The sequence below is a fragment of the Prionailurus viverrinus genome, chromosome D4 (genome assembly GCF_022837055.1).
Source record: "Prionailurus viverrinus isolate Anna chromosome D4, UM_Priviv_1.0, whole genome shotgun sequence".
In the NCBI taxonomy this organism is placed as follows: Eukaryota; Metazoa; Chordata; class Mammalia; order Carnivora; family Felidae; genus Prionailurus; species Prionailurus viverrinus.
This window is the reverse complement of record NC_062573.1, coordinates 25,401,129-25,425,689: the sequence shown is the minus strand read 5'-3', so window position 1 is coordinate 25,425,689 and position 24,561 is coordinate 25,401,129. Positions and strand designations below refer to the sequence as shown.

Below are 24,561 nucleotides of genomic sequence, written 5' to 3'. Positions count from 1 at the left end.
ATTGCTACTCAATTTTAATTATAGGAAGCTCAGATTTCTTCTATACATGTAACTGCAAGTCAATTTCCTTTTGAATTCTGCTTCTTTAAGTACTCAATTCCTGCTGCACTCTTTCTCTGGGCTCTATTCTGTCTTCAGGGTCCCACAAATAAATTTATTTGCCAGTAACTTTTTCTAAAATTTAATCATTCATATACAGTCTGAACTAGTATTTATTATGTTTCTTTAACATAGCTCACTTTTTTAAAACAAATAAGGGCGCCTGGGTGGCTCAGTAGGTTAAGCATCCAACTCTTGATTTCGGCTCAGGTCATGATCTCATGGTTCAGGAGTTCAAGCCCTGTGTCGGGCTCTGTGTTGACAGCGTGGAGACTGCTTGGGATTCTCTCTCTCTCCCTCTATGCCCCCCCCCTCAAAAATAAATAAAATTTAAACAAAAAAAAAAAAAAAGGAGAAAGGAAAAAGTACACCTATTAAAAAAAATAAAATTTCTAAAAAAACTTTGTCACTGCCATAAGCAGAAAATCAATCTTTTTCTAATACCCTTTGTACTAAATTCCCAACAACCAAACCACCACTTAATGACAACTTGCCAAATCAAAGCTCTCCATTCCCACTCAAAAAAGAAATTAATTTTCCCAGCATACTAGAAAATCATCCCAACTAGTGGATGACTCCAGTCAGCTTGCTCTCACAAGCCGATTCATACACCAAAGGCAAGACTTAGCTGTTGTGAACAGAAAGATTTGGAGTCCCAAGTAAAAGAAAGACACAGTTTTCAGGACACAAGAGAAGTCATTTAGGCCCCAGCTAGTTTCTGTGATCTGTGCCCCACTGGTTCTACTAAGCCTAAGGACACTTTTTACAAAACTTCCTAGCAGAAGTACAAAGAAATGCAAAAACTTTAGTAGTTAAGGATTTTAAGGGAACAAAAGGAATGCAAAAACAGTCTAAGTATGTCTGTGCAAATTTATGCCTGCCTGTACATGCGATGACAAAGCCCCCCTTTCTGAATATTCATCCTAAACCCCAAATAAAAAGAACCTGCTCACCCATATTCAGGGAGTCATGCATTTGGAAGCTATTCCCCATGATCTCTTTATTTGTAGCAAATGGTTTTCTTTGTGTGACCACTGCATCTCTAGAACTCACCAAGGAATGAACTTATGTTAGTTCAGTTATAGTATCTGCTCCCGGTACATATTATAATTATCTTGTTAAAGACCATCACCACGTAGGTTCATGCATTTTGAGCAAAAAAAGAGTTTTCTTACAGATGACTACAATGCATTTTTAAAATGTCTGTATTTTCAATGACAAATTATATCCTTTGATATACAGGGAAGAACTGAAAGCAGGAACTCAAATGGATATTTGAAGACCAATGTTTACAACAGCATCATTCCCAATAACCAAAAGGTGGAAACCAACCAAAAGTGCATTGACAGATGAATGGATAAACAAAATATGGTATATACATACAGTGGAGTATTATTTAGCCTTAAAAAGGAAGGGAAACATGGAAGCAACCAAGAGATCCTTCAGGAAGTAGGCGAGTGCGTACATAAACTGTGACCTACCCATATAATGAAGCATTACTTAGCACTTAAGAGAGCTATCAGGGTGCCTGGGTGGCTCATCGAGCATCTGACTCAGGTCAAGATCTCCCAGGTTCATGGATTCAAGCCCCACGCTGACAGCCTGGAGCCTGCTTAAGATTCTGCATCTCCCTCTCTCTCTGCCCCACCCCTCACTTGTGCATGCTCACACACTCTCTCAAAAATAAACAAACATAAAAAGAGCTATCAAGTCATGAAAAAAACATGGGGAGGGATGAATAGGCAGAGAACAGGATTTTTAGGGCAGTGAAACTATCCTATATGATACCAACAAGGCAGATACACATCATTTTACATTTGTCAAAACTCACAGAATGTTACTACCACCAGGGAACCCTAAGGTAAACGACAGATTTGAGATGTGTCCATGCAGGTACGCAGATTCTAACAAATGTAAAACTATGGTGCACGATAGAAGAAAGGCTATGCATTTCTGGGAGGAGTACACGACAGTTCTGTATGTACTTTCTGTTCAATTTTACTTTGAAACTAAAACTGCTCCAAAAAATAAAACCTATTTAAAAAAACAAGAAATGAAATGCTGGTACATGCTACAATACGGATGAACCTTGAAGACATTTTCCTAAGTGAAATTACACCAGATACAAAAGGAAAAGTATTTTATGATTCTACTTCTATGAGATACCTAGAAGAGTCAAATTAGAGATAAAAAGTAGAGCAGTGGTTCCCAAGAGCTGGTGGTAGGGGACAATGGTGAGTTATTTTTTAACCGATACACTTTCAAGTTGGGAAAATGAAAATATTTCTGGAAATGAATGGTAGTGATGGTTGCGTAACAATGTAAATATACTTAATACTACTGAACCGAACACATACAAGTGATTAAGTTAAAAAGGTAAAGGGACACCTGGGAGGCTCAGTCAGGTAAGCGTCCAACTTTGGCTCAGGTCATGACCTCATGATTCATGAAATCAAGCCTCACAAGGGCCTCTGTGCTGATAGCACAGAGGCTGCTTGGGATTCTCTACCTTCTTCTCTCCCTGCCCCTCTCTGACTTGCACGCACGCTTGTCTCTCTCAAAATAAACATTTTTTTAAAAAAGCTCAAATTTCATGTTATGTATATTTTACCACAATAAAAATCAATACTATCCTTTGTATTTGAACCAAAGATGAACAAATTTAGACATCAGGTAAAAAATTAACTGAGGTTATATGAGTAAGAATGAAGACCACTGGCCAAAGCCAACGTTGTCCCCCCAACTTTAACTTTTGTTGCCCTCCACAGGTTATCTAAGTATTTAATGCAGCTCCTTATGGAAGTAAAAGAGCAGCCCAAAATCCCTAAAAATGAATCCCTAGGGAATCTTGTAAAAAAAAAGCCAGTTATATTGCCAATCTATTTTTGCTAAAAATCCCACAACTGCAAAGTTGTCTGGGAAAATGGCAGTACTAGTAGGAGGACCCTAAGCTTGCCTCCTCCCACGGATACAACTAGATAACACCCGTATCAGTGTAAATTACCTAGGAAACCATCCAGAAACTGGCAGAACAAATTCCACAACTAAAAGCAGGGAAGGGGACATATTAAAGAAGGTAGGAAGGGGGCGCCTGGGTGGCGTAGTCGGTTAAGCGTCCGACTTCAACCAGGTCACAATCTCGCGGTCCGTGAGTTCGAGCCCCGCGTCAGGCTATGGGCTGATGGCTCAGAGCCTGGAGCCTGTTTCCATTTCTGTGTCTCCCTCTCTCTCTGCCCCTCGCCCGTTCATGCTCTGTCTCTCTCTGTCCAAAAAATAAATAAACGTTGAAAAAAAAAAATTTAAAAAAAAAAAAAAAAAAAAAAAGAAGGTAGGAAGGACAAAGACAGTCTGGAAGCAAAATGGACCATGGCTATTTGACACAATGGAGAAGGAGATGGTGGCATAGAGAAGGGCAGAAAACAGACTTCACATAGGGGAGCCCTTGAGCAGGGAGGATGAATCCCTGGAATATTTGCCTTTGAAAATGAGAGGGGCTGAATTTTGTAGTTCTCAAAAACCAGTGGGACTTAAAGCCTGAAATTTTAAAAATCGGCAGACCTGGCTCTGAGAAAGCCCAGAAGACATTAGGAAGCAGAGTTCCCACAATTAAAGAGAGCAGGACAAACAGCCCGTGCAAATACAGCATAGTATCAGCAACTGGAAAACTCAAGAGCAGACAAGAGGGAGAGTGATTTGCGATTTGCTCATCTCAAAGCATGGCCCAGAGAGGCAGAGGTCACAGGGAGACCCCTCTAGGAACAAAGGACCTGGCAAGGGTCATTTCCCTCTTCTCCCTTCAGCATAAATAGCCACCAACAGGAAACAGCCCCGTGCTACCACTCCTAACCTAACCTGCCAAGCCTCCTTACATCCCACCCCTGCCAAAACATCCCACACCCTCCACCATACCCAACACCCCCCAACCCATGACAATTCAGCAGATATGCCCTTCCCAGTCACATGCAGGCCTGAGTCCTAGCGCTGCAGGCCCCTCCCCAAGAAACCCAGCACAAACTCTGCCAATGCCACATCTCCTGACACTCATGTTTTGCAGGACCTCAGTTCTGGCAGCAGTAGTGGCAGGTCTCCTTTCATAAAGCAGACCACTACACCCCTTATTAAAATGTGTTCCACCTGGGGGCACCTAGGTGGCTCAGCCAGCTGTGCGTCCAACTTTGGCTCAGGTCATGATCTCACAGTTCATGTATTCAAGCCCCATGTCAGGCTCTTGCTAACAGCTCAGAGCCTGGAGCCTGCTTCGGATTCTGTGTCTCCCTCTCTCTCTGTCCCTAAACTCATCCCCTGCCCCCCCCGCCAAACAAATAAACATTTAAACAAATAAACAGTGTCCCACCCCTGCCAAGGATCAAACACTGTACACAATGAGCAAAGAGAGCTTCTGTAAACTACACTAAAGGAAAAAGAGGCCAAGACGCAAATGGAGAGCACACACAAAACACATAGGAGACACTCTCTTGAAGCATCAGGCCTTGGGAAACGGGACACTGCATTGCCTTGCCGGGCACTACAGGACCTCTTCTTTAAGAGACTATTATTGTTAAGAGCAAAAGAAACAGCTGACTTCCCTAACACACAGAAACAGACACAGGAAGTCAGGCAAAATGAGGAGACAGAGAAACATCTCCCAAATGAAAGACCAGGACCAAACCACAGCAAGAGACCAAAGTGAAAATAAGTAATATGCCTGATAGAGAATTTAAGATACAGGAGAGGCGCACCTGGGTGGCTCAGTTGGTTAAGCATCTGACGCTTGATCTCAGCTCGGGCCTTGATCTCAAGGTCCTGAGTTCACGCCCCATGTTGGGCTCTGCACTGAAAACGAAGCTTACTTAAAAAAAAAAAAAAAAAAAAGACATTGGATTGGAGAAAAGAATGGAGAACATCAGTAAGACTGTCAAAGAATAAAAAGAACTAATCAGAGATCAAGAACACAGAAAATGAAATTTAAGATACACTGGATGGAATAAATATCAGGCTAGACAAAGCAAAGAATGAATTAATGACCTGGAAGACAGAGTAATGGAAGGTAACCAAGCTGAGTAAATAAGAGGAAAGAAATTTACGCAAACTGAGAATAGTCTTAGGGTACTCAGTGACTCCATCCAGCATAGTAACAACCTGCATTATCGGGATCTCAGAAGAGGAGATAAGAGGGAAGAAAATTTATTTGAAGAAATAATACCTGAAAACTTCCCTAGTCTGGGGAAGGAACAGAGATCCAGATTCAGGAAAAAGAGACCCTCCCCCCACTCCCAATTCAAACCATGGCCATCCGCACCAACAAACATAGTAATTAAAATGGCAAAAAGTAGTGATAAAGAAAAAATTTTTAAAGGACCATGAGAAAGTAAGACAGTTACATACAAGTGAACCCTACAGGGGTATCAGTGGATTTTTCAGCAGAAACTTTGCAGGCCAGAAAGGAGTACAGCAGGATATATTCAACACGCTGAAAGGGAAAAATCTGTGGCCAAGAATATCCAGAATAGAAGGAGAGATAAAAGAGTTTCTCAGACAAAAACTAAAGGAGCGCATGACCACTAAACCAGCCCTACAAGAAATGTTTAAAGGGCACTCTGAATGAAAAAAAACACCATAAGTGAGAGTACAAAAAGTAGAAAACACATAAGCAATAAGAATAAATGTATTTGTAAATATTCAGTTAAGGGATTCATAAAATAGAAGGATGTAAAATATGAAACCATGTACCTAAAACATGGGAAGGAGAGGAGTAAATAACAGTATAAACTTAAATGATCATCAACTTAATATAGACTGCCATATGCATGTAGAAGATGTTATGTGCAAACCTAATGATAACCACATATCAAACATCAGTAATAGATATGCAAAGAATAAAGAGAAAAGAATCCAAGTATATCACTAGAGAAAGCAAACTAACTATGAAAGAGAGCAAGAGAAGAGAAAGGATCAGAGAAAATCTACAGGAACAACCATAAAACAAGTAACAAAATGGCAGTAAATACATATCTATTCAATATTTACTTTGAATGTAAATGGACTAAATGATCCAATCAAAAGACACAGGGTGACAGAGTGGATTAAAAAAACAAGACCCAACTATATGCTGCCTACAAAAGACTCGTTTCTGACCTAACGACATGTGCAGATTGAAAGTGAGGGGATGAAAAAATATTTATCATGCAAATGGATGTTAAAAGAAAACCAAGGCGGCAATACTTACACTGGACAAAATAGACTTTAAAAAGACTTGTTATAGACTATAACAAAAGACAAAAAGGGGCACTATGTAATAATAAAGGGGGCATTCCAAACAAGAGGATATAAAAATTTTAAGTACTTGCACATCCAACATGGGAGCACCCAAATACAAAAAACAGTTAATAACAAACATAAAAGAAATAACTGATAGTAATACAATAATAATAGGGGACTTTAAAAGTCCACTTATATCAATGGACAGGTCATCCAAACAGAAAATCAACAAAGAGATAGTGGCTTTGAATGAAATCTTGGACCACATGGATTGAACATATTCAGAACATTCTATCTTAAAACAGCAGAGTACAGGGGCGCCTGGGTGGCGCAGTCGGTTAAGCGTCCGACTTCAGCCAGGTCATGATCTCGCGGTCCGTCAGGCTCTGGGCTGATGGCTCGGAGCCTGGAGCCTGTTTCCGATTCTGTGTCTCCCTCTCTCTCTGCCCCTCCCCCGTTCATGCTCTGTCTCTCTCTGTCCCAAAAATAAATAAAAAACGTTGAAAAAAAAATTTTTTTAAACAGCACAGTACAAATTCTTTTCAAGTGCACACGGAACATTTTCCAGAATAGATCACATATGAGGCCACAAAACAAGTCTCAACAAATTAAAAAAAAAAAAAAATCAATGTTCTATATACATCTTTTCTCACCACAATGCCATCAAACTACAACTAAACCACAAGAAAAAAATCTGAAAAGAGCACAAATACATGGAGGTTAAGTTAAATAACATGCCATTAAACAATGAATGGGTCAACCAAGAAATCAGAGAACATCAAAAATTACATGAAAATGAAAACACAACAGTCCAAAATCTTTGGGCTGTAGCAAAGTGGTTTAAGAAAGAAGTTTATATAGGTGGCTCAGTTGGTTAAGCATCTGACTTGGGCTCAGGTCATAATCACGTGGATCGTGAGTTCAAGCCCCACATTGGGCTCTACGCTGACAGCTCAGAGCCTGGAGCCTGCTTCGTGTGTTGCCCTCTCTCTCTGCCCCTTCCCCCACTCATATTCTCTCTCTCAAAAAATTAACAGGCATTAAAAAAAATTTTTTTCAAATGGTTTAAAAAAAATTTTAAGAAAGAAGTTTATAGTAACACAGGTCTACCTCAAGAAGAAAAACCCCAAGGGGCGCCTGGGTGGCTCAGTCGGTTAAGCGTCCGACTTCGGCTCAGGTCATGATCCCATGGTTCGTGGGTTCAAGCCCCGCATTGGGCTCTGAGCTGACACCAGGGAGCCTGAAGCCTGCTTCTGATTCTGTGTCTCCCTCTCTCTCTGCCCCTCCCCTGCTCGCGCTCTATCTCTGTCTCTCTAAAATAGATGTTACAATTTTTTTTTAATAAAATAAAATCTTTTTAAAAAATTCCACAATTTCATTACCTCAACATCTTCATAAAGTTAACTCCTTTTTACCTTTTATATCTTGGTACAAATCACTTCATCAGGGCAGCCTTCCCTACAACTCTATTCCCTCTTAAAAGATCAGGACAAGCTCCTTATTATATACTCTCATATTACCCTAAACTGTTCCTTAACTTTATCACAGTTGGTCACAGATTAAACAATCAGAAATAAACATCTCCCCCATTAGCTTGTACTCCAAAGCATCACCCCTTTACCTCAAAATGCTCAGCACACAGTACAGTAACTGCCTTCCACATGTTAAGTGTTCAATAAATGTTTTGAATAATGACAGCACACCCACTCTTGGATAATTTACTTGCATTTAATGGTCTACTAAATGCTAAACTTCCTAACCACTACTTAATCTCATTTTGATGAAAATTATGTATGGAAGCTCTTATCAAGAAAAATACACACACATAAAACTCTTCAAGAGTTCTAGGACTTTCTGAAGCTTATCCATGGACCAGATTTAAAAGTTTTGCTCTAATAAAAAATCATGTTTGTTGAGGGATGGGAGGTGGGGAACCTAATACCTTACTCAAGAAAGTAGCTACCTATTTGACTGTCCCCTCCAACTCCAGAAACTCACTAAATTAATCTTCCAAAGACGCAGTTCTGATCCAACCAAAAGTCTTCATTTATCTTTCAGCTTTGACCCTTTGGCACTAAATTTCACAGACAAGGAATGTCTCTCAGCATCAAGGCTGGTAAACAGCAGAAATCAGATTTGACCCAGATCTGTCCCATGCTCTCCATTACCTAATCCTATGGTTTTCTTACATGCTACCTCTTCTAGTTAGTATAATCTCTCATCCCTTGCTTCATTTATGCCTGCTAAAGTCATATCCATGCTCAAATACTACTCTTCAATATAGCTTTATCTGTTCATCCCATCAAGGATCTTTCTCTTCTTATAAACTCCTATAGCGCTTGTTAATTATACAATTCTAATAACCCTTAAATAAACTGCCTTCTGCTACATACAATTCAATTTTCCTCCTGCCAGTTACTGGACTATTGTTTTTAAGCTTCAAACCCACCCTTCTATACTCTGCTTTGTCATCCTACAGCTGGGACTCTAGGCCACATTTTTCCTTTGCAGCTGGCTTCTTGTTAAGCTCTGCCAATGAAGGGGTCCTAGTAAGAGACTAGAAAGCTGTAGGAGAAAGATGGGATACTCTCCTTTCTGTTTGCTTCCCAGTCCTGTTTTTGGTTCCTTTTGCTGCCAATTCAACTCAACAACTCTTCCTCAGGCCAGAAGCAGTTTATTCTAGTAGCCACAGTTGAATCCAGTTTGCAGTTTTTGTGACACAAAACCAGCAACTTCATGACCCGAAGAAGCACCAGCCAGCCAAAATTCCCTTAGCAAAGTTTTGAGCCCCAGCTCGAGGCCCCTCTTCATTTCTCAAAAACATTCATGCCCACTAAGGAAAAACCACTTTCCCAGGGGTCAGAGTTTTGGTGCCACAAAGCATTTCCTCCAAGCTTCTTGCTCTCTTCTTTCTCCCACTTCTAGAGATAGTACCTACTTTCCTGAGTGGCTATCTCCATATTATGTTTCCTTTTGCCTTTTCAGTTCTTTGGGGCACCTGGGTAGCTCAGTCAGTTCAATGTCCAACTTCGGCTCAGGTCACAATCTCACGGTTTCTGAGTTTGAGCCCCACAGCAGTCTCACTGCTATCAGCACAGAGCCCCCTTTGGATCCTCTGCACCGCCCCTGCCCCTCCCCTGTTTGAGTGCACTAAATAAATTTTTTTTTTTAATGCTGTTAAAATCACTAGAGTGGTTTCTGTCTCCTAACTCTTCCCCGACATATTTTTACCAATTTTGTATTTTGACTGATTTAAACAACTTTATGAATTGCTTAGAACAAGAAAACATCTGATGATCTCTATTATGATACTTTTATAGTAAGCAACCAAAATATTTAATGAAGAAATGAAAACCTTATCGGCCTCCAACAGGCTTGTCACTTCTAAGCAATCCTCTAAACCCTGCTCAAAGAGCCTCATTGATTCTCCAGGTAGTTTCTTCCCTTTGACAAATATAACAATCATCTGACAGACTAAGACCCCTTCAGGCATTTACTCATTTGAGGAACTACCACTTTTAGCGTTCTAGCTTGCACCTGCTTCTCAAATTTTATTAGATAACTTGTTTCTACGCTTACTTGCTCTCACTTGAGGTGAACATTTAAACTGTTTTCAGGCTTACAATTTAAAAAAAAATTTTTTTTTCAACTTTTATTTATTTTTGGGACAGAGAGAGAGACAGAGCATGAACGGGGGAGGACAGAGAGAGAGGGAGACACAGAATCGGAAACAGGCTCCAGGCTCTGAGCCATCAGCCCAGAGCCTGACGCGGGGCTCGAACTCATGGACCGCGAGATCGCGACCTGGCTGAAGTCGGACGCTTAACTGACTGCGCCACCCAGGCGCCCCCAGGCTTACAATTTTAAATTCCATCTTCTAATCCATAAATTGTTTTAGAAAGTTATTTCTCTCCAATTATCCTTCTTCCTGATACTGATAATAGTTTCACTACCAGTTTCCTCATATATAAATGACACAACTACATGACCTTTAAGATACTTTCTTGCTTAGGGATTACATAGTACCTCTTTCCCAAATAAATCAGCCCCTCAACAAATTTTATTATATTCTTATTTATATAACTTGATACTCTGTGAAAAATATTCACTTTAGATTTTTAAACATTAAAAGAAACGGAAGTCTCAAGGCTTAAAGTGACTTACTTGTTCAAGATCAGCCATACTACTGCTACTTTTATCTCACAAAATTTAGATACAAACCCCTCACAGTTTAGAACGTTTCAGTTTAAGGCTAATTATCTTCTGGTAATTTCAGGTTAAAAACTTTTTCAAGTCTATACAGTGGAAGGAATCACAATACCTTTTATTTGTCTCTTTCCTTTTGTGCTTGGTTATTTCTTTTAAGGCATACGGAAAATGACTCATAAAATGGTGTTTGAAATCAATAAGATAATTCTTTCGAAGCCACGACTCCTATTAAAATAAATAAAAATTAGAAAATCTACAAGAAACAATTTAAAATAACCAATAAAACTTTAAGCAGAAATGGGACCACTTATTAATATTCAACTATATATTTACCATTATAATACATCTTTTGCTTATGACAGAAGATACAAATAAATTTTAAAATCAAAATAAATTAGAGCACCCAAATGTCACCCACAGATCTTTCTGGTGTTTAATAATTATCATTACTTGTATTTTATTTACTGTTTAAAAGAAAAAGGGAGAAACTAATTGAGAAGAAAATTCTGAATTTGAACCACTAGTGCAATATTTGTAAAATATACCAGAAAGTCTTTGTACTAGTGGTCCGTTACACAATAACTCTACTTCCCAGCAATTCTATTATTTCCCATTAAAAATATTTGTCAAAAAGCAATGCAATTCTCTAAAGTTCTTGCAGTACTCATGAATCTTTCTCTCCTACCTGAAACACTTTTTCCAAATTACAACACTCTTATTTTCTCCTATCCAGAGAACCAACCATTCCATTTTTCCAGGGACTAAAAGGTTTCTTGGGATGTAGGACTAGCTGGTTACCCTACAGCTCCTTAGTATCCTTTACTGTATTCTTCTCTTTGTGCTAATTTATCACTGTATACTCAACATGTCTTCTTGAACTTCTAACAGGCATGTTAAATTTAACATGAATAAACTGATCTCCCCACCAGCAGTCACACTGTCATTTGGATCATAACGCAGGCACCATTCTTGCTCCTCTTTCCTTCACTATACACATCAGCAGTCCCACTGACTTTATCAGAACCCAGCTGCTTCTCATCACTTCAACTCTAGCTACCATTCTATTCTAAGCCACCACTCTTACCAAGATTACTGCAGTAGCCTCCCAACTGGTCTCCCTACTTTTCCTCTTGCCCTTCTCAAAAGTCAATTCTCTACATAGTAGCCAGGGTGATCTTTTTATTCTTTTAAAGAAATGTTTATTTTTGAGAGAGAGACAGAATGCAAGCAGGGCAGGGCCAGAGAGAGAGGGAGACACAGAATCCGAAGCAGGCTCGAGGCTCTGAGCTGTCAGCACAGAGCCTGATGTGGGGCTCGAACCTACAGACTGCAAGAACATGACCTGAGCTGAAGTCGGATGCTTAAGCAACTGAGCCACCCAGGCACCCCTACGGTGACCTTTTAAAGCATAAACCATACTTCCAAATAACACAGGAAAGAAGAAAGGGAGTAAGTATGTATGTAGGGCAGGACTGGTCATTCACAGGAAAGATGGTGTGAGTTTGGGTTCCACAGTTTTGCTAGACCTGGATGCTGATCACAGAGAAGTTCACTAGTGTTCTATGTACCAATTCGTCATATTAAAGTTAAATAAACATAATTCAGATCATGCCACTTCCCTGTTGAAAATTCTCCAATGTCTTTTCACCATACTTGGATTAAAATCCAAACTTCTTACCATGGACAATAGGGTGCTACATGATCTGGCCACTGTCACTTTTTCCCCTTATCTTCTACCATTCTCTTAGTACCTCACTTGCACAGGCTTTCCTGCCATTCCTCAGATATGCCAAATTTGTTCTCACTTCAGGGGCTTTGCACTTGCTGTTCCCTATGCCTGGAAGGTTCTTCCCACAGGTCTAAGACTTGCTCCTTTAACTTTATTCAGTGACATTTAAAAGCCATGAAAGCGTTTCCTGACTATCTATTTAGAATAGCTCCCCCTTGAGGCACCTGGGTGGCCCAGTTGTTAAGCCTCTGACTCTTGATTTCAGCTCAGGTCATCTCACAGTTCATGAGTTTGCCCCGCATTGGGCTCTATACGGACAGTGCATAGCCTTGGGATTCTTTCTTTCTCTCACTCTCAAAATAAATAAGTAACCTTCATCATCATCATCATCATAATAATAATAATAAAATACAGCTCCCACTCACTCTGTTCCAGCACATGTTCTCTTTACCCTGCTTAACTTTCATCTTTCTTTTTAGTATTGACATTATATATTTGTTTACCAACCACCAATCCCACCAAAAGTTAAGTACTGGGAGGGCAAGCAACCTTGTCAGTCATGTTCATCTCTATATTCCCCAAGCCTAGAACAACACCTGAGACTCTGTACAGCAACATTATTCAACAGACCTTTCTGCAGTGATGGAATTATTACTCATCTGTGTTTTCTAATACCACAGCCACTAGCCACATGTAGCTATTGAGCACTTGAAATGCAGCAGTGTGACTAAGGAACTGAATCTTAATTAACTTAAACAGCCATATTTATAGATGCTCAACAAATCCTGATGCATAATTGCATCACGTTGTACAAATTCCAATCTTCATGGGAAAAAAGACGTGAGCAATGAAGTAAATAAACTAAAAATAGCAAGCATTAAAATACAAAGCTAAGGGGCACCTGGGTGGCTCAGCTGGTTGAACATCCGATTTGTGATTTCAGCTCAGGACACGATCTCACAGTCAAGACCCATGTCAGGCTCCATGTTGAGCATGGAGTCTGACTGGGATTCTCTCTCTCCCTCTCACTCTGCCCTTTCCCTGCTCATGCATGTGTGCATACTGTCTCTAAATAAATAAACTTTAATAAATAATAAAACCTGGATTAAAATGAAGTTTCTCAACTATGCAGCAAATAAATACATTTAGCAAAACCTAAAAGCAAGCAAGTGTCCCAAGGCTGCACCTAATCTAGATACCAATTTATCAATAGAAGCCCTATACACTTTTTCTGTTAAATTTTTTTTAATGTATATTTATTTTTGAGTGAGAGAGTCAGAGCGTGAGTGGGGGAGGGGCAGAGAGACAGGAAGACACAGAATCCGAAGCAGGCTCCTGGCTCTGAGCTGTCAGCACAGAGCCCGACATGGGGCTCGAACCCACGAACCGTGAGATCATGACCTGAACCAAAGAAGGACCCTCAGCCAAGTGAGCCACCCAGGTGCCCCCTCTCCCCCGCCTTTTCTTTAATTTTATAGAGCGAGCCAGTGCATGCACAAGCAGGGTAGAAGGACAGAGGGAAAGATAAAGAATCTTAAGCAGGCTCCATACTCAACATGGAGCCCAATGCGGGGCTCAATCTCATGACTCTAGGATCATGACCTGAGCCGAAATCAAGAGTCAGATGCTAAACCAACTGAACCACCCAGGTGCTCCCAGAAGACCTTCACATTTTCTGAGAGAAAAGAGCTACAATTTAGGTTGTGGGACACAATTTGCATTTAAGACCAAGGAATGCCATTTCATTCCTCTTTTAAAGTTTGAGCTGTTATAGGTTATCCAGTATCTTAACTACTAAGCTATAACTGAAGATGAGTGAGACAAACATAATGGTAGCAAAAAATAAATTAATGCATTTTAATGTCACCTTGTACAGCTCGCATACATATTCATGCTTTGTCTCTAAAATAATGAATCTTGGGGCGCCTGGAATGGCTCAGTCAGTTAAGCTCTGACTTCAGCTCATGTCACGATCTTGTGGTCCATGGGTTCAAGCTCCCCACCGGGCTCTGTGCTGACAGCTCAGAGCCTGGAGCCTGCTTCAGATTCTGTGTCTCCCTCTCTGCCCCTCCCCCACTCATGCTCTTTCTCTCAAAAATAAACATTAAAAAAATTTTTTAACAAAATAATAGATCTCATCTTATCCAGTTATTACAATTCAACATAACCAATTTGCCAAGGTAAATTAGAGAATTCTACCAGTGTATGCTTTTAAATACTACTTCTATTCAAATTAAACTTTCTTCAATTTATTTGAATTTTAAATAGTATCCCAGTTCAGTATTCTACATAGCGTTCAACAATCTATACAAAACAGTCTTCTGAATATAGTGTCCTACGTTAATGAACTGTTAACAGTCGTATTATAATAGCACAGAATAGTTCTAAGGCATACAACTTGAAATATCCATAAAATTAAAGCAGTGTTTAGATCTTTTCACAGTATTATCTGAATAGTGCATAATATAAAATTAGCATAATTAATGAATTTGCATTTGGTCCTACCATTCTATCTGGTTACAAACACTATTACTAAAGGATTAACAATTAGTGCCTGTGTGTCACCAAACACCAAAATGCTTAGAATTTTTCTTAGTTTTCTAAAAATGAAGGAAAGACTGGTACTTAAGGTTTATGTTGATATCGTGACTTTTACTTTCTATCCCATCTTCAGATAAATCCATTCAAGAATGCAAATAACATGCTTTACCAAAAACCTGTATGCATTGTTAGTCACTAGCTTACACCATAGGTTAATTGCCATAAAGGACAGTAAGCTTTGCTTTCATAAAATTATACACTTTACCCCCAACCCTGATCAATTTCTTGCCAATGTATGCAATGAATCATGAGACAGGCTCAAAACTGTAGTCAATAAAATACCATCCTATTTGAAAAAGCAATTCATGTAACAACCCTACAGATGATGGATAATGGGTTAATAGTGCTAGAGCAAGCTCTTACAAGAAACACACACCTTAGTATGATTCCACAATGCTTTTCAGGATCATTGAATACTCTTTTTAGTTTATCCTTCATCTTATTTTATGGAGTCTATTAACTCATTCTAAATTCCAGCTTGAAATAAAAATTGAACAAAACCAAAAAACTGCTTTGTCAGTTTTGTACACATGCAGGCAACTTCAAGGATTCACACCTGCCTAGTCAAAAATCCTTGCAGAAATTCTATAAACCAGATACTTTAAGCTTTATTGTTCCTGCAGCTGCCCTTTAAGTGTGCTATCATATTAATTTAATACCAATTAATCTTAGATCTTGTTCTTCCTTACTTACACCATGGACTATACATTATATCCTCTATACCACAGCACTTCAAAAAGGCTGCCAATATTCAACTCTCCCCCACAGAGCAGATAAATCATCACGAAACTCGTCTTTACTATCATCTTTTCTAGTAAAAAACTACTACACAACTTAGAATCTTAGGTTAATTTCACGCAGACCATACCTAGAACTACAGCTTACCTACAGTGAAAGGTGACTTTTAGAAATGTGTTCTGATCTTATATCCCTTGCCAAGAGAAAACGAAACAGCATGCACTAATCAAGTCTGTAAGTAATTTCTTCTATAAATCACAGGTTAGTTATAAGATCTTCACTGTGGTCCATTTCTGCTAAAATTGACAATGTGGCATACACTGGAAGAAACTCCTTAATAAGCAACTTTTTTAATCCCATAAGAGGCCTCCAGAAACTAGAATGCTCCTACGTAATCAATCTGCCATAAATAATACATGGTAACACTACTGTGATTACATCTAATAAAAGCAAATGAAAACAAGCTCATTCAGTTACACATTTCACTTAAATTAAAAATATTCAGAGTGGGGCACACGAGTGGCTCAGTCAGTTGAGCATCTTGCCTCTTGATTTCGGCTCAGGTCAGGATCCCAGGGCCACAGGATCAAGCTGAGCATGGAGCCTATTTAAGATATTCTCCCTCCCTCCCCCCACCCCTCGTGTGCACGCAAAAAAAAATCTTTCTGCCCCTCTCTCCCACTTGTGCTGTCTTAAATAAACAAACAAACAAATTTCAGAATCACCTCACAAGACTATCTTAACTTGCATTTTGGGGCTAAAATAAGAAACAAGCTTATAGTTACACCACTAGAATTATTTTGGAAAATGCATAATCAATTAGTAGCAATCAATTAGTAAATTTCTAACCTGCCCATTTATGATAAAAGGCATTACTTAGAAAATAAAGAATCCATTAAGTTCTCACCAATTTATGAGTTTCATCATGTTGTTTGGAGAGTTTCCACAGAAGGGAAATAATATTAAGAACTTGCTGCATAACCTGCAGAGGTTCTCTTTCTATACCATTTCCAACAGAAGCAGCTAGCTGTGGAGGCACAGCTTCAATCCAGCATTCAATTAGCAATGGAATTATTATCTCAATAAATCCTTTCAAGTTTTCAGTAGATGACAGGCCTTCATCCACACTGCCTAGTCCTCCAACCAGGTACCTAATAAGGAAAGGTAAGAATGAAAAATAAAAATTAATGATTAAAAAATATCACTCCCTGTTTAATTTAAATCTTAAATGTAAAGTACCAGTAAAATGAAGTTCCCTGAATTGACAATTACATTGATCAAGACTAGTAAGAAAATAAAATTCTAAGATGACAAAGCCAAAAAAGACCATCAAGTTTTATTTCTCATTAGGCTTTGTAAGAAATGAACAAATTAATACTTTCAGATGACTCCTCCCATCAGTAAATAAAATCAAATCATGAGTAACTATATGAAAACTATAAAAGACAACTTCATGTCTCCCCACAATTAGCCATCAATGATCAGCAGTTAAAATTCAATATAGGAAAACTGAGTGTGGACATAACTGAAATCCTTCTTACCGTAGCCTGAACTGTGAACTGACATTTGGCTGTGAACCCCCATTTTCATAAACCTGGATGTGCTGCTGGTCGTTGGCATGTTCCTTCCAGTTGATAAAAATGGAGTTGCTAGTGGCATGGGGATTTTCTTTTTGTTCCTGAAGTCCTTCACTTTCTCTCAACCTACTGGATCCATCTGCCAAGGCCTGAAGGAATTTACTGAGTCTCACTAAGACTTTCAGCCTCCACTGCTGAGAAGTGAGTCTCCGATTAGGATTTACAGAAAGTATCCAGGACTGGGATCTGTCTCTATTTACCAGTCCTTTGGACAGCTGCTGATGAGAAATAAGTTCTACAAAATTCTTAAGCAATATACTGCTACGGCCAGTAATTAAGGCTGGGTACTGTTCCAGCAGAATGTCCAAAACTTTTAAAGAGTCCTCCTGAATTCCTTCAGTAATGTGAGTCATGGCACTAGAGAGATGGGCACTTACCAAAGGAAAAAATGGAGAAATTTGTTCAGCTCGTATTTTGGGGGCCAGGAATTGAAGAAGTTGAACTGCTGCTAATCGTACATTAGCATCTTTATCTGTAAACACAGCAGTCACTTCACTTAATATGTTTGAAAGGTGTGCATCAATTATAAATGGGTATTGAGACAAAAGGTCTTTAAGTCCAAGAAGAGCACTTTGTTTAACCCCAGCATTGTAGTGATGCATCTGTGACAGCAAATCCTAAAAATAAAAATACAGGATTTAGCTATATTATAACATTTTCAAATAAACATGCTAACTAAAACTATGCTAATAAATTAACTCTCCTTGAGGAAACTACTTCAGTAAGTATTTTTGAAATGTTATTTAGCTTTTACTAAGATTGTTTTATCTTTAAAATATACTTAGCTTAATAAAAACATTACGTAACTCTTGCTCAGAATCTTCTTTCTGAAATTAACCTGCATGTAGGCTATCATTTAAAGTGACAACAATCATCATCACTACTGAAAAACCTACTATGTACCAAACATATGGTAGGTACGTTTATATACTCTTAATTTAACAAATGCATTCTCCTTATTTTAAATAGTCTTTCAGGATATGTGTGTATTCTGAGTATAACATTTGACAATTTTATTTGTGGAATACTTTATACCATCTGTGGGGAAAAAAAGTAACTTCAAGTACCTTTTCAATTTTATTTAACTTCAGAACTTAAAAGCAAAACTAGAAAATCTTGATCTTCACAAAAACTGGTTCACAAATGCTCATAACAGCTTTACACATGGGAGTCAAAAAGTGGCAACCAAATGTCCATCAACTGATGAGTGATAAAATGTGACATTAACCATGCACTGAAACTCTATTCAACAGTACAGAGAAATGAAGTACTGTTCTCACAGATACACTGTAACACAGATGAACCTCAAAAACATATTAACTAAAAGACCAGTAACGAAAGACCACATATCATATTATTCCATTTATATGAAATGACCAGAATAAGCATATCTACACAGACAAAAAGCAGATTAATGGCTGCCTAGAGCTAGGGGAGAAGAATGGGGAGTGACCTGTAATAGATATAGGGTTTCTTTCTGGCATGATAAAACTGTTCTAAAATTAGATTGTGGGGATAATAGCATAACTATAAATACATTAAAAGTTACAGAATTGCACACTTTAAATGGGTTGATTTTATTATGCATAAATTACATTTCAATAAAGCTGTTAAAATTTTAAACAAAACTATTGCTCAAACTTGAATTAACTTCACACATTTACTGAGAACCTGTAAGTTATGTGGGTTCAAAATGAGTAAGACAAGATCTTCGGGCTCTGCACTGGGTGAGGAGCCTGCTTAAGATCCTCCCTCCCCCCAGTTCGTATACTTTCTCTCTTAAAAAAAAAAAAAAAAAAAAATCAGTAAGAAAAGATCTTCATGAACTATAAAAACAGCTAGAAAATTGTCACATCAAAAAATTGTTACATTGAAAAGTTAAACAGAATTTCTTCCAGATCATATATTAACACATCAAATAGGTATATAACAGAAATCACTGTGCATTTAGTTGAGCAAGTCTTTCTGGAGGAGATGGGAAAGCTGCAGTGGCAACTCAGATTTGATTAATGGACAAACGCCGAACTTAGGCCGTCAATAAACCCTGAGAATCAATACAACTTTTCACAAAAAACATTCTAGATGATTTCAAAGAAAAATCTTACTTTATCAAAACAGTATTTATGATTTACCTTTATATTAAGTTTTCTATTGTTCGTTGGAAGAGTTCCATCTTCTTTGAGTTGCTCAGGCAGATGTATAGTCTTCGTTTTAAAGTTTGTAACAGTAGCATTTTCTAATTTGGGTTTCTTTTTACCCACTTTTAGTTTTACTTTTTGAAAATCATCTTGGCGTTTTCTTTTTTTGGTCATTCTTGAGTGCTATAATGAAAAGAATTTTAAAAATGGATAAAGAAAATAACCTATAAAAGAATAAAGAAGGTATTTTCCAACATTTATATTACTCTAAAATTTATTTCAAAGCTAATCAAGATTCAAGGCCAACAGTGACTGTGCCACAGGATCAAAGTATTAAATGGAGAATACCTTTACCAACAGGTACACCTTAGTCAAGACACATATAAAGAGAAGTCATCAACAATAAGGCAACAACCCTGCCACAAATCTGTCAAGCGTTTTTAGCGGTGGAATGGAAACCTTTTGAAATAACCAGGTCCAGGTTTGGGGTGGGTGGCTGGGGGAGGGGGTGGCACACAGATTGCTAAATATACCTTATATCTGTTCCTGGCCCCCCAAAGTCCCTGAGGAACCTCTACTAATGAAACAAAACTAAGTCTGAAGACTAATGTTTTCATCTAACGCAGGCTTTAACAGCCAGAAAAGGTTTCATGAATCTAAACTGGTGCTTGAAAAATGTGTAAGATTCAGAGATAGGTAGCAAGGAGAGTTAATGGGCATTTCATTGAGTAAGGAAAACACCATATGATTCAGGGGTAGAGAATAAGCCTGGTATGGGCAAAAATGAAGTATCAGCATTTTGAACACCAGGATAGGTTCAGACTAAACAGAAAACAGTATCCAAACCAGGAAATAAAAGCCGTATAAAAGGGAGTATAGTATAACAGAGGAGTAAGGAACAAAAACCAGCTAGGCCACTGTTGTAATACATAACCTGGGCACAAATATGTCATTTTGTACTTCCCCCTCTTCATCATTCTTTCAGTTTACATCCAAAACTTCCCACACAAAAATTCTGATCTGTGCCTCCTACCCATTCCCAGGCCACCTCTTAAATCCTTTACTTCTACCCCAGACTGTTATTAGTTTCCCCATCAGTATGCTTGCCTCGTTTCTAGTGTCTACTCCCCAGTCCATTTGCTAGAATCACGAGAGAGATCTTTCTAAACACAGATTTGGCTCAGGAGTTTTCAGCTGTTCCTCCACTCCCTTACAGTAAAAACTCCATAGCTTGACATTTCACGTCCTTCCTAACTTCCCCTCCAGCTTTATCTTCTCATAAGCTAACATCTATCTAAAATATAGCCTCCTATACCTGGAATCAGCTCAACCCTTCTTGAAAACTTTTCCACATGCTACAAAAATAATGAATTCTGCTCACCACTATACACCCACTAGAACAGGTAAGTACCTCTGAAATAAAACGTCTCGTCTATCATAACTATGCTATGTCCAGAAATTTTTTTAGAAGTCACAACAATGTGACTTCACAAAAAATGTGAATAAAATGAAGGTTTACATTATTGTGAAATAAAATGGCTTGTGCAAGACCAAGCAGCTCAAGTTCCAGGAATCCAGAAGCCAATCCCCTATAACAATACATCCAAATTCACATGATTGCAAGGTTTTACCACATTAGAGCCCCTTAAGCTAGGTAGGATTTGGCAACATAGGTTAAAAGCAGATTCTAGAGCCAGACTGATTCAGTTCTTATTCAGACTGCCACTTTCTAGCTGTAGTTAAAACTGTGCCTCAGTTTTTATCTGTTTTATCAAAACAGGGATGATAATAATAATACTTACCTCATATAATTGTTACAGGATAGGATTAATAAGGAGCAAATGAGTTCCTATTTGTAAAACACTGAGAACTGCACCTGGCACTGTTCAATACGTATAACAACACGTACATTTTCCTCAAACTCTTAGGACCAAAACATTATCAAGCACAATATGAGATACATTATGTACACTGGCATTCAATTCTCACAAAACCAACTGAGGAAGGTGGCACTAAATTAAAGATGAGCCTCAGAAAGATTTGTCAGTCCTGTGTTAGGGAGTTGAAGAGGGACTTACAAAACAGAGCTCTGCAAAATCAGCTTTATGTTACACATACTGGAATTAAGGTGAGGACTGGAAACCTGAGTGGCAAAATGGCTTAACTTATTTCATTTATACCAATTCCAAGTTTTCACCCCACCCACACCTCTAGTTATTCTAGTTTTAAAAAACAGATAAGCAAAACCTAAAAAGAATACTCACCTGGCCTTTTTATTTAAAAAAAAATTTTTTTTTAATATTTACTTTTTTGAGAGGGGGAGAAGGGGGGGAGGGAGAGAGAGGGAGGGAGAGGGAGAGGGAGGGAGGGAGGGAGGGAGGGAGGGAGGGAGGGAGAGAGAGGGGGACACGCACAAGTGGGGAGGGGCAGAGAGAGAGAAACAAAATCCAAAGCAGGCTCCAGGCTGTCAGCACAGAGCCCAAAGTGGGGCTTGAACTCATGGACCAAGAGATCATGACCTGAGCTGAAGTCGGGGGCTCAAATAACTGAGCCACCCAGGTGCCCCTCACCTGGCCTCTTTTAATACAAAAAGTTTTTAATTAAGCAAGCACTCTTTGTGAACTTTCCCTACAATTTTATCATTAGCTAGTACTAGAGATGAAAATAAACGGTATGAGACAAAAAATGAATTAACCCCCACTCACCAATCCTCTGGGCTATCTTTAGCCACTAACTACCTGACCTGTGTCCAACATACAGTCGGTCAAGCTTATACCATATTATGCATCACTTTATATTAGTCACAGTAATTTCCCTATTAGAAACTAAGAGGGCTGATGGCCCTTCCTTGACTTTTAAAGCTAATAATATTATTTTATGGTACACAAAGACCATTTATATACTAGGAATTTTTAAAGTCCTATTACCAATTTGTTACTTTCACATTAAAATAAAGATTTTCAGGGGCACCTGGGTGGCTCAGTTGGTTATGCATCCGACTTCGGCTCAGGTCATGATCTCACAGTTGGTGACTTTGAGCCCCGCATGGAGCTCTGTGCTGACAACTCAGAGCCTGGAGCCTGTTTCAGATTCTGTGTCTCCCTCTCTCTCTGCCCCCCCCCCACTCATGCTCTGTCTCTCTCTGTCTCAAAAATAAATAAATGTTAAAAAAAATTAAAAAAATAAAATAATAAAAATAAAATAAAATAAAATAAAATAAAATAAAATAAAATAAAATAAAATAAAATAAAATAAAATAAAAATAAAAGATTTTCAGGGGCACCTGGCTGGCTCAGTCAGTTAAGCTCAGACTCTGGATTTTGGCTACTCATGGGATCAAGTCCCACAATGGGCTCCACACTGGCAGCTCGGAGAATGCTTGGGATTCTGTCTCTCTCTCTCTCTCTCTCTCAAAATAAATAAACTTAAAAAAAATAATAAAGGGGATGCCTGGGTGGCTCAGTCAGTTAAGCCTCTGACTCTTAATTTCCACTTAGGTAATGATCTCAGGTTTGTGAGTTCAAGCTTCACCATCAGCAGGGAGTCTGCTTGAAATTCTCATTCTCATTCTCTCTCTCTCTCTCTCTCAGCCCCACACCTGCTTACGCTCTCTCTCCCTCTCTCAAAGTAAATAAACTTTTTAAAAAACTTTTTTTTTTTTTTTTTTTTTTTAGTTAAATAAAGATTTTCAAGGGCACCTGGCTGGCTTAGTCGGTAGAGCATATAACTCTGGATCCTGGATCTCAGGGTTCCAATTTCAAGCCCCATCATGGGTGTGAAGATTACATAAAATTAAATCTTTAAAAATAAGTAAATAAAACAAAAATAAAGATTTTCATAGCACAGCAAATATTCTGAATAAGACATTTTTACAGCAGCCAACACTGAATAGTAGCTAGAAACTCAGGCGTCAGGGGTTGAAATCTCACATCACTGGACCTCCTACGCGGGTGAGCCCCTAAAGTTTTAGAAGTGAATTTCATACATTCCAGTCGCAGGTCTTCTAATTTCAACAAAATTAAGATTCCAGCGTGTCAGAATTTCGACCTAATCGATTTTCAGCTACTTTGTCTACCACCTTAATTTCCAGCTTCTTTTGCAAAAGATAGATAAATAAATAAAAATGCACACTGCAGTCGACCTTTGGTAATTTCCCCGCCAACCCCTTACTCTCACGAGTTCCTCCCAACTCTCCTGAGGGGTACAATCGGAGACACCAGACTTCCCAGAAAGTAAATGCCCCACACAGGGGCGCCTCCAGACAGCCGCCGAACCCACTCTGCTCCGCCAAGACTGCTAAACCCCCACACCTGGACGGCGACGGGGCCGAGTAGGAGACGCCCACTCATCCCCACCGCCCCACTTCGGTCCAGCATCCCACAAGTGAAGAACCGGCGGGCTGCAGAAACTACCGTGCCTTCTACTCCCACGGACGGCTATCAGGGCCACAGTCGGGGAAGTGGGGCCCAACCTACACACCCCGGCCTAAAAGTCTCCGGGACGCGAAACCGCGCGAACCCGCCCAGTCACTTGAGGCGCTTCAAACGCCCGCGGGGCGCCCCGCCCCCGCACAGCCCAGCTCCGCACGCAGGCCCCGCTCCGCCGCGGCGCCGCGGGACAGCCTCCGGACGCGCAGACCGGCCACAGCCGGCCCGGCCCGCCTGGGCCGCGGACCGGGGGGCGACGGCCCCGCGCGCCGTCCCACGCCCCGGGAGGGCCCGGCCCGACGGGCGGCGGCCGCTCACCTGAAGGCCCGCCGGGACCGGGGCGCGGAGACAGAGGAGAGGAGCGTCCGAACAGAAGCCCACGAGGCGACGGCGTGCGCCACCGGCCTCAGCCTCTAGCTCCCAGAGCGTGTTTTCAAATCGCCTCGTCCTCACGCGGCCGCGTCTCCTTCCGCCGCCCGGAAATCAGGGCCCCTCCCCCGCCGCGCCGCGCTCACGTGACCGCGGCCCGCAGCCGCGCGCAGCCGGGGAGGCGGGAGTGGGAGAGGTAGGCCCCGCCCCCGGGAGGAGGGGGCCCGCCGGAAGCCCCCCGCTCTCCGGGAAGCCCAGGGAGGAGAGCGCAGGCTCCGGGGACAAAGCTTGGCCCTAAGTCCAGCCCTGAACTTGCTGGGCGTGCATGTTGGGGGGTGTCATCCTAGTTACAGCTG

The 24,561-nt window shown here is 40.0% G+C and overlaps 1 protein-coding gene across 1 annotated transcript in view; it reads right to left on the bottom strand.

Annotated features, from left to right (window-relative positions):
* The window catches only part of TEX10 (testis expressed 10), a 58,732-nt gene extending 34,413 nt beyond the window's left edge, over positions 1-24,319 (bottom strand). Inside the window, exons 1-5 of the mRNA XM_047829968.1 lie at positions 24,155-24,319; positions 19,404-19,592; positions 17,176-17,888; positions 16,542-16,785; positions 10,679-10,791 (exon numbers count right to left, since the gene is read on the bottom strand). Coding sequence (XP_047685924.1) covers positions 10,679-10,791; positions 16,542-16,785; positions 17,176-17,888; positions 19,404-19,583 — 1,250 coding nt within the window. The 5' untranslated portion in view covers positions 19,584-19,592; positions 24,155-24,319. The remainder of the gene's footprint in view (positions 1-10,678; positions 10,792-16,541; positions 16,786-17,175; positions 17,889-19,403; positions 19,593-24,154) is intronic.
* Between the last annotated feature and the right edge of the window lie 242 nt (positions 24,320-24,561).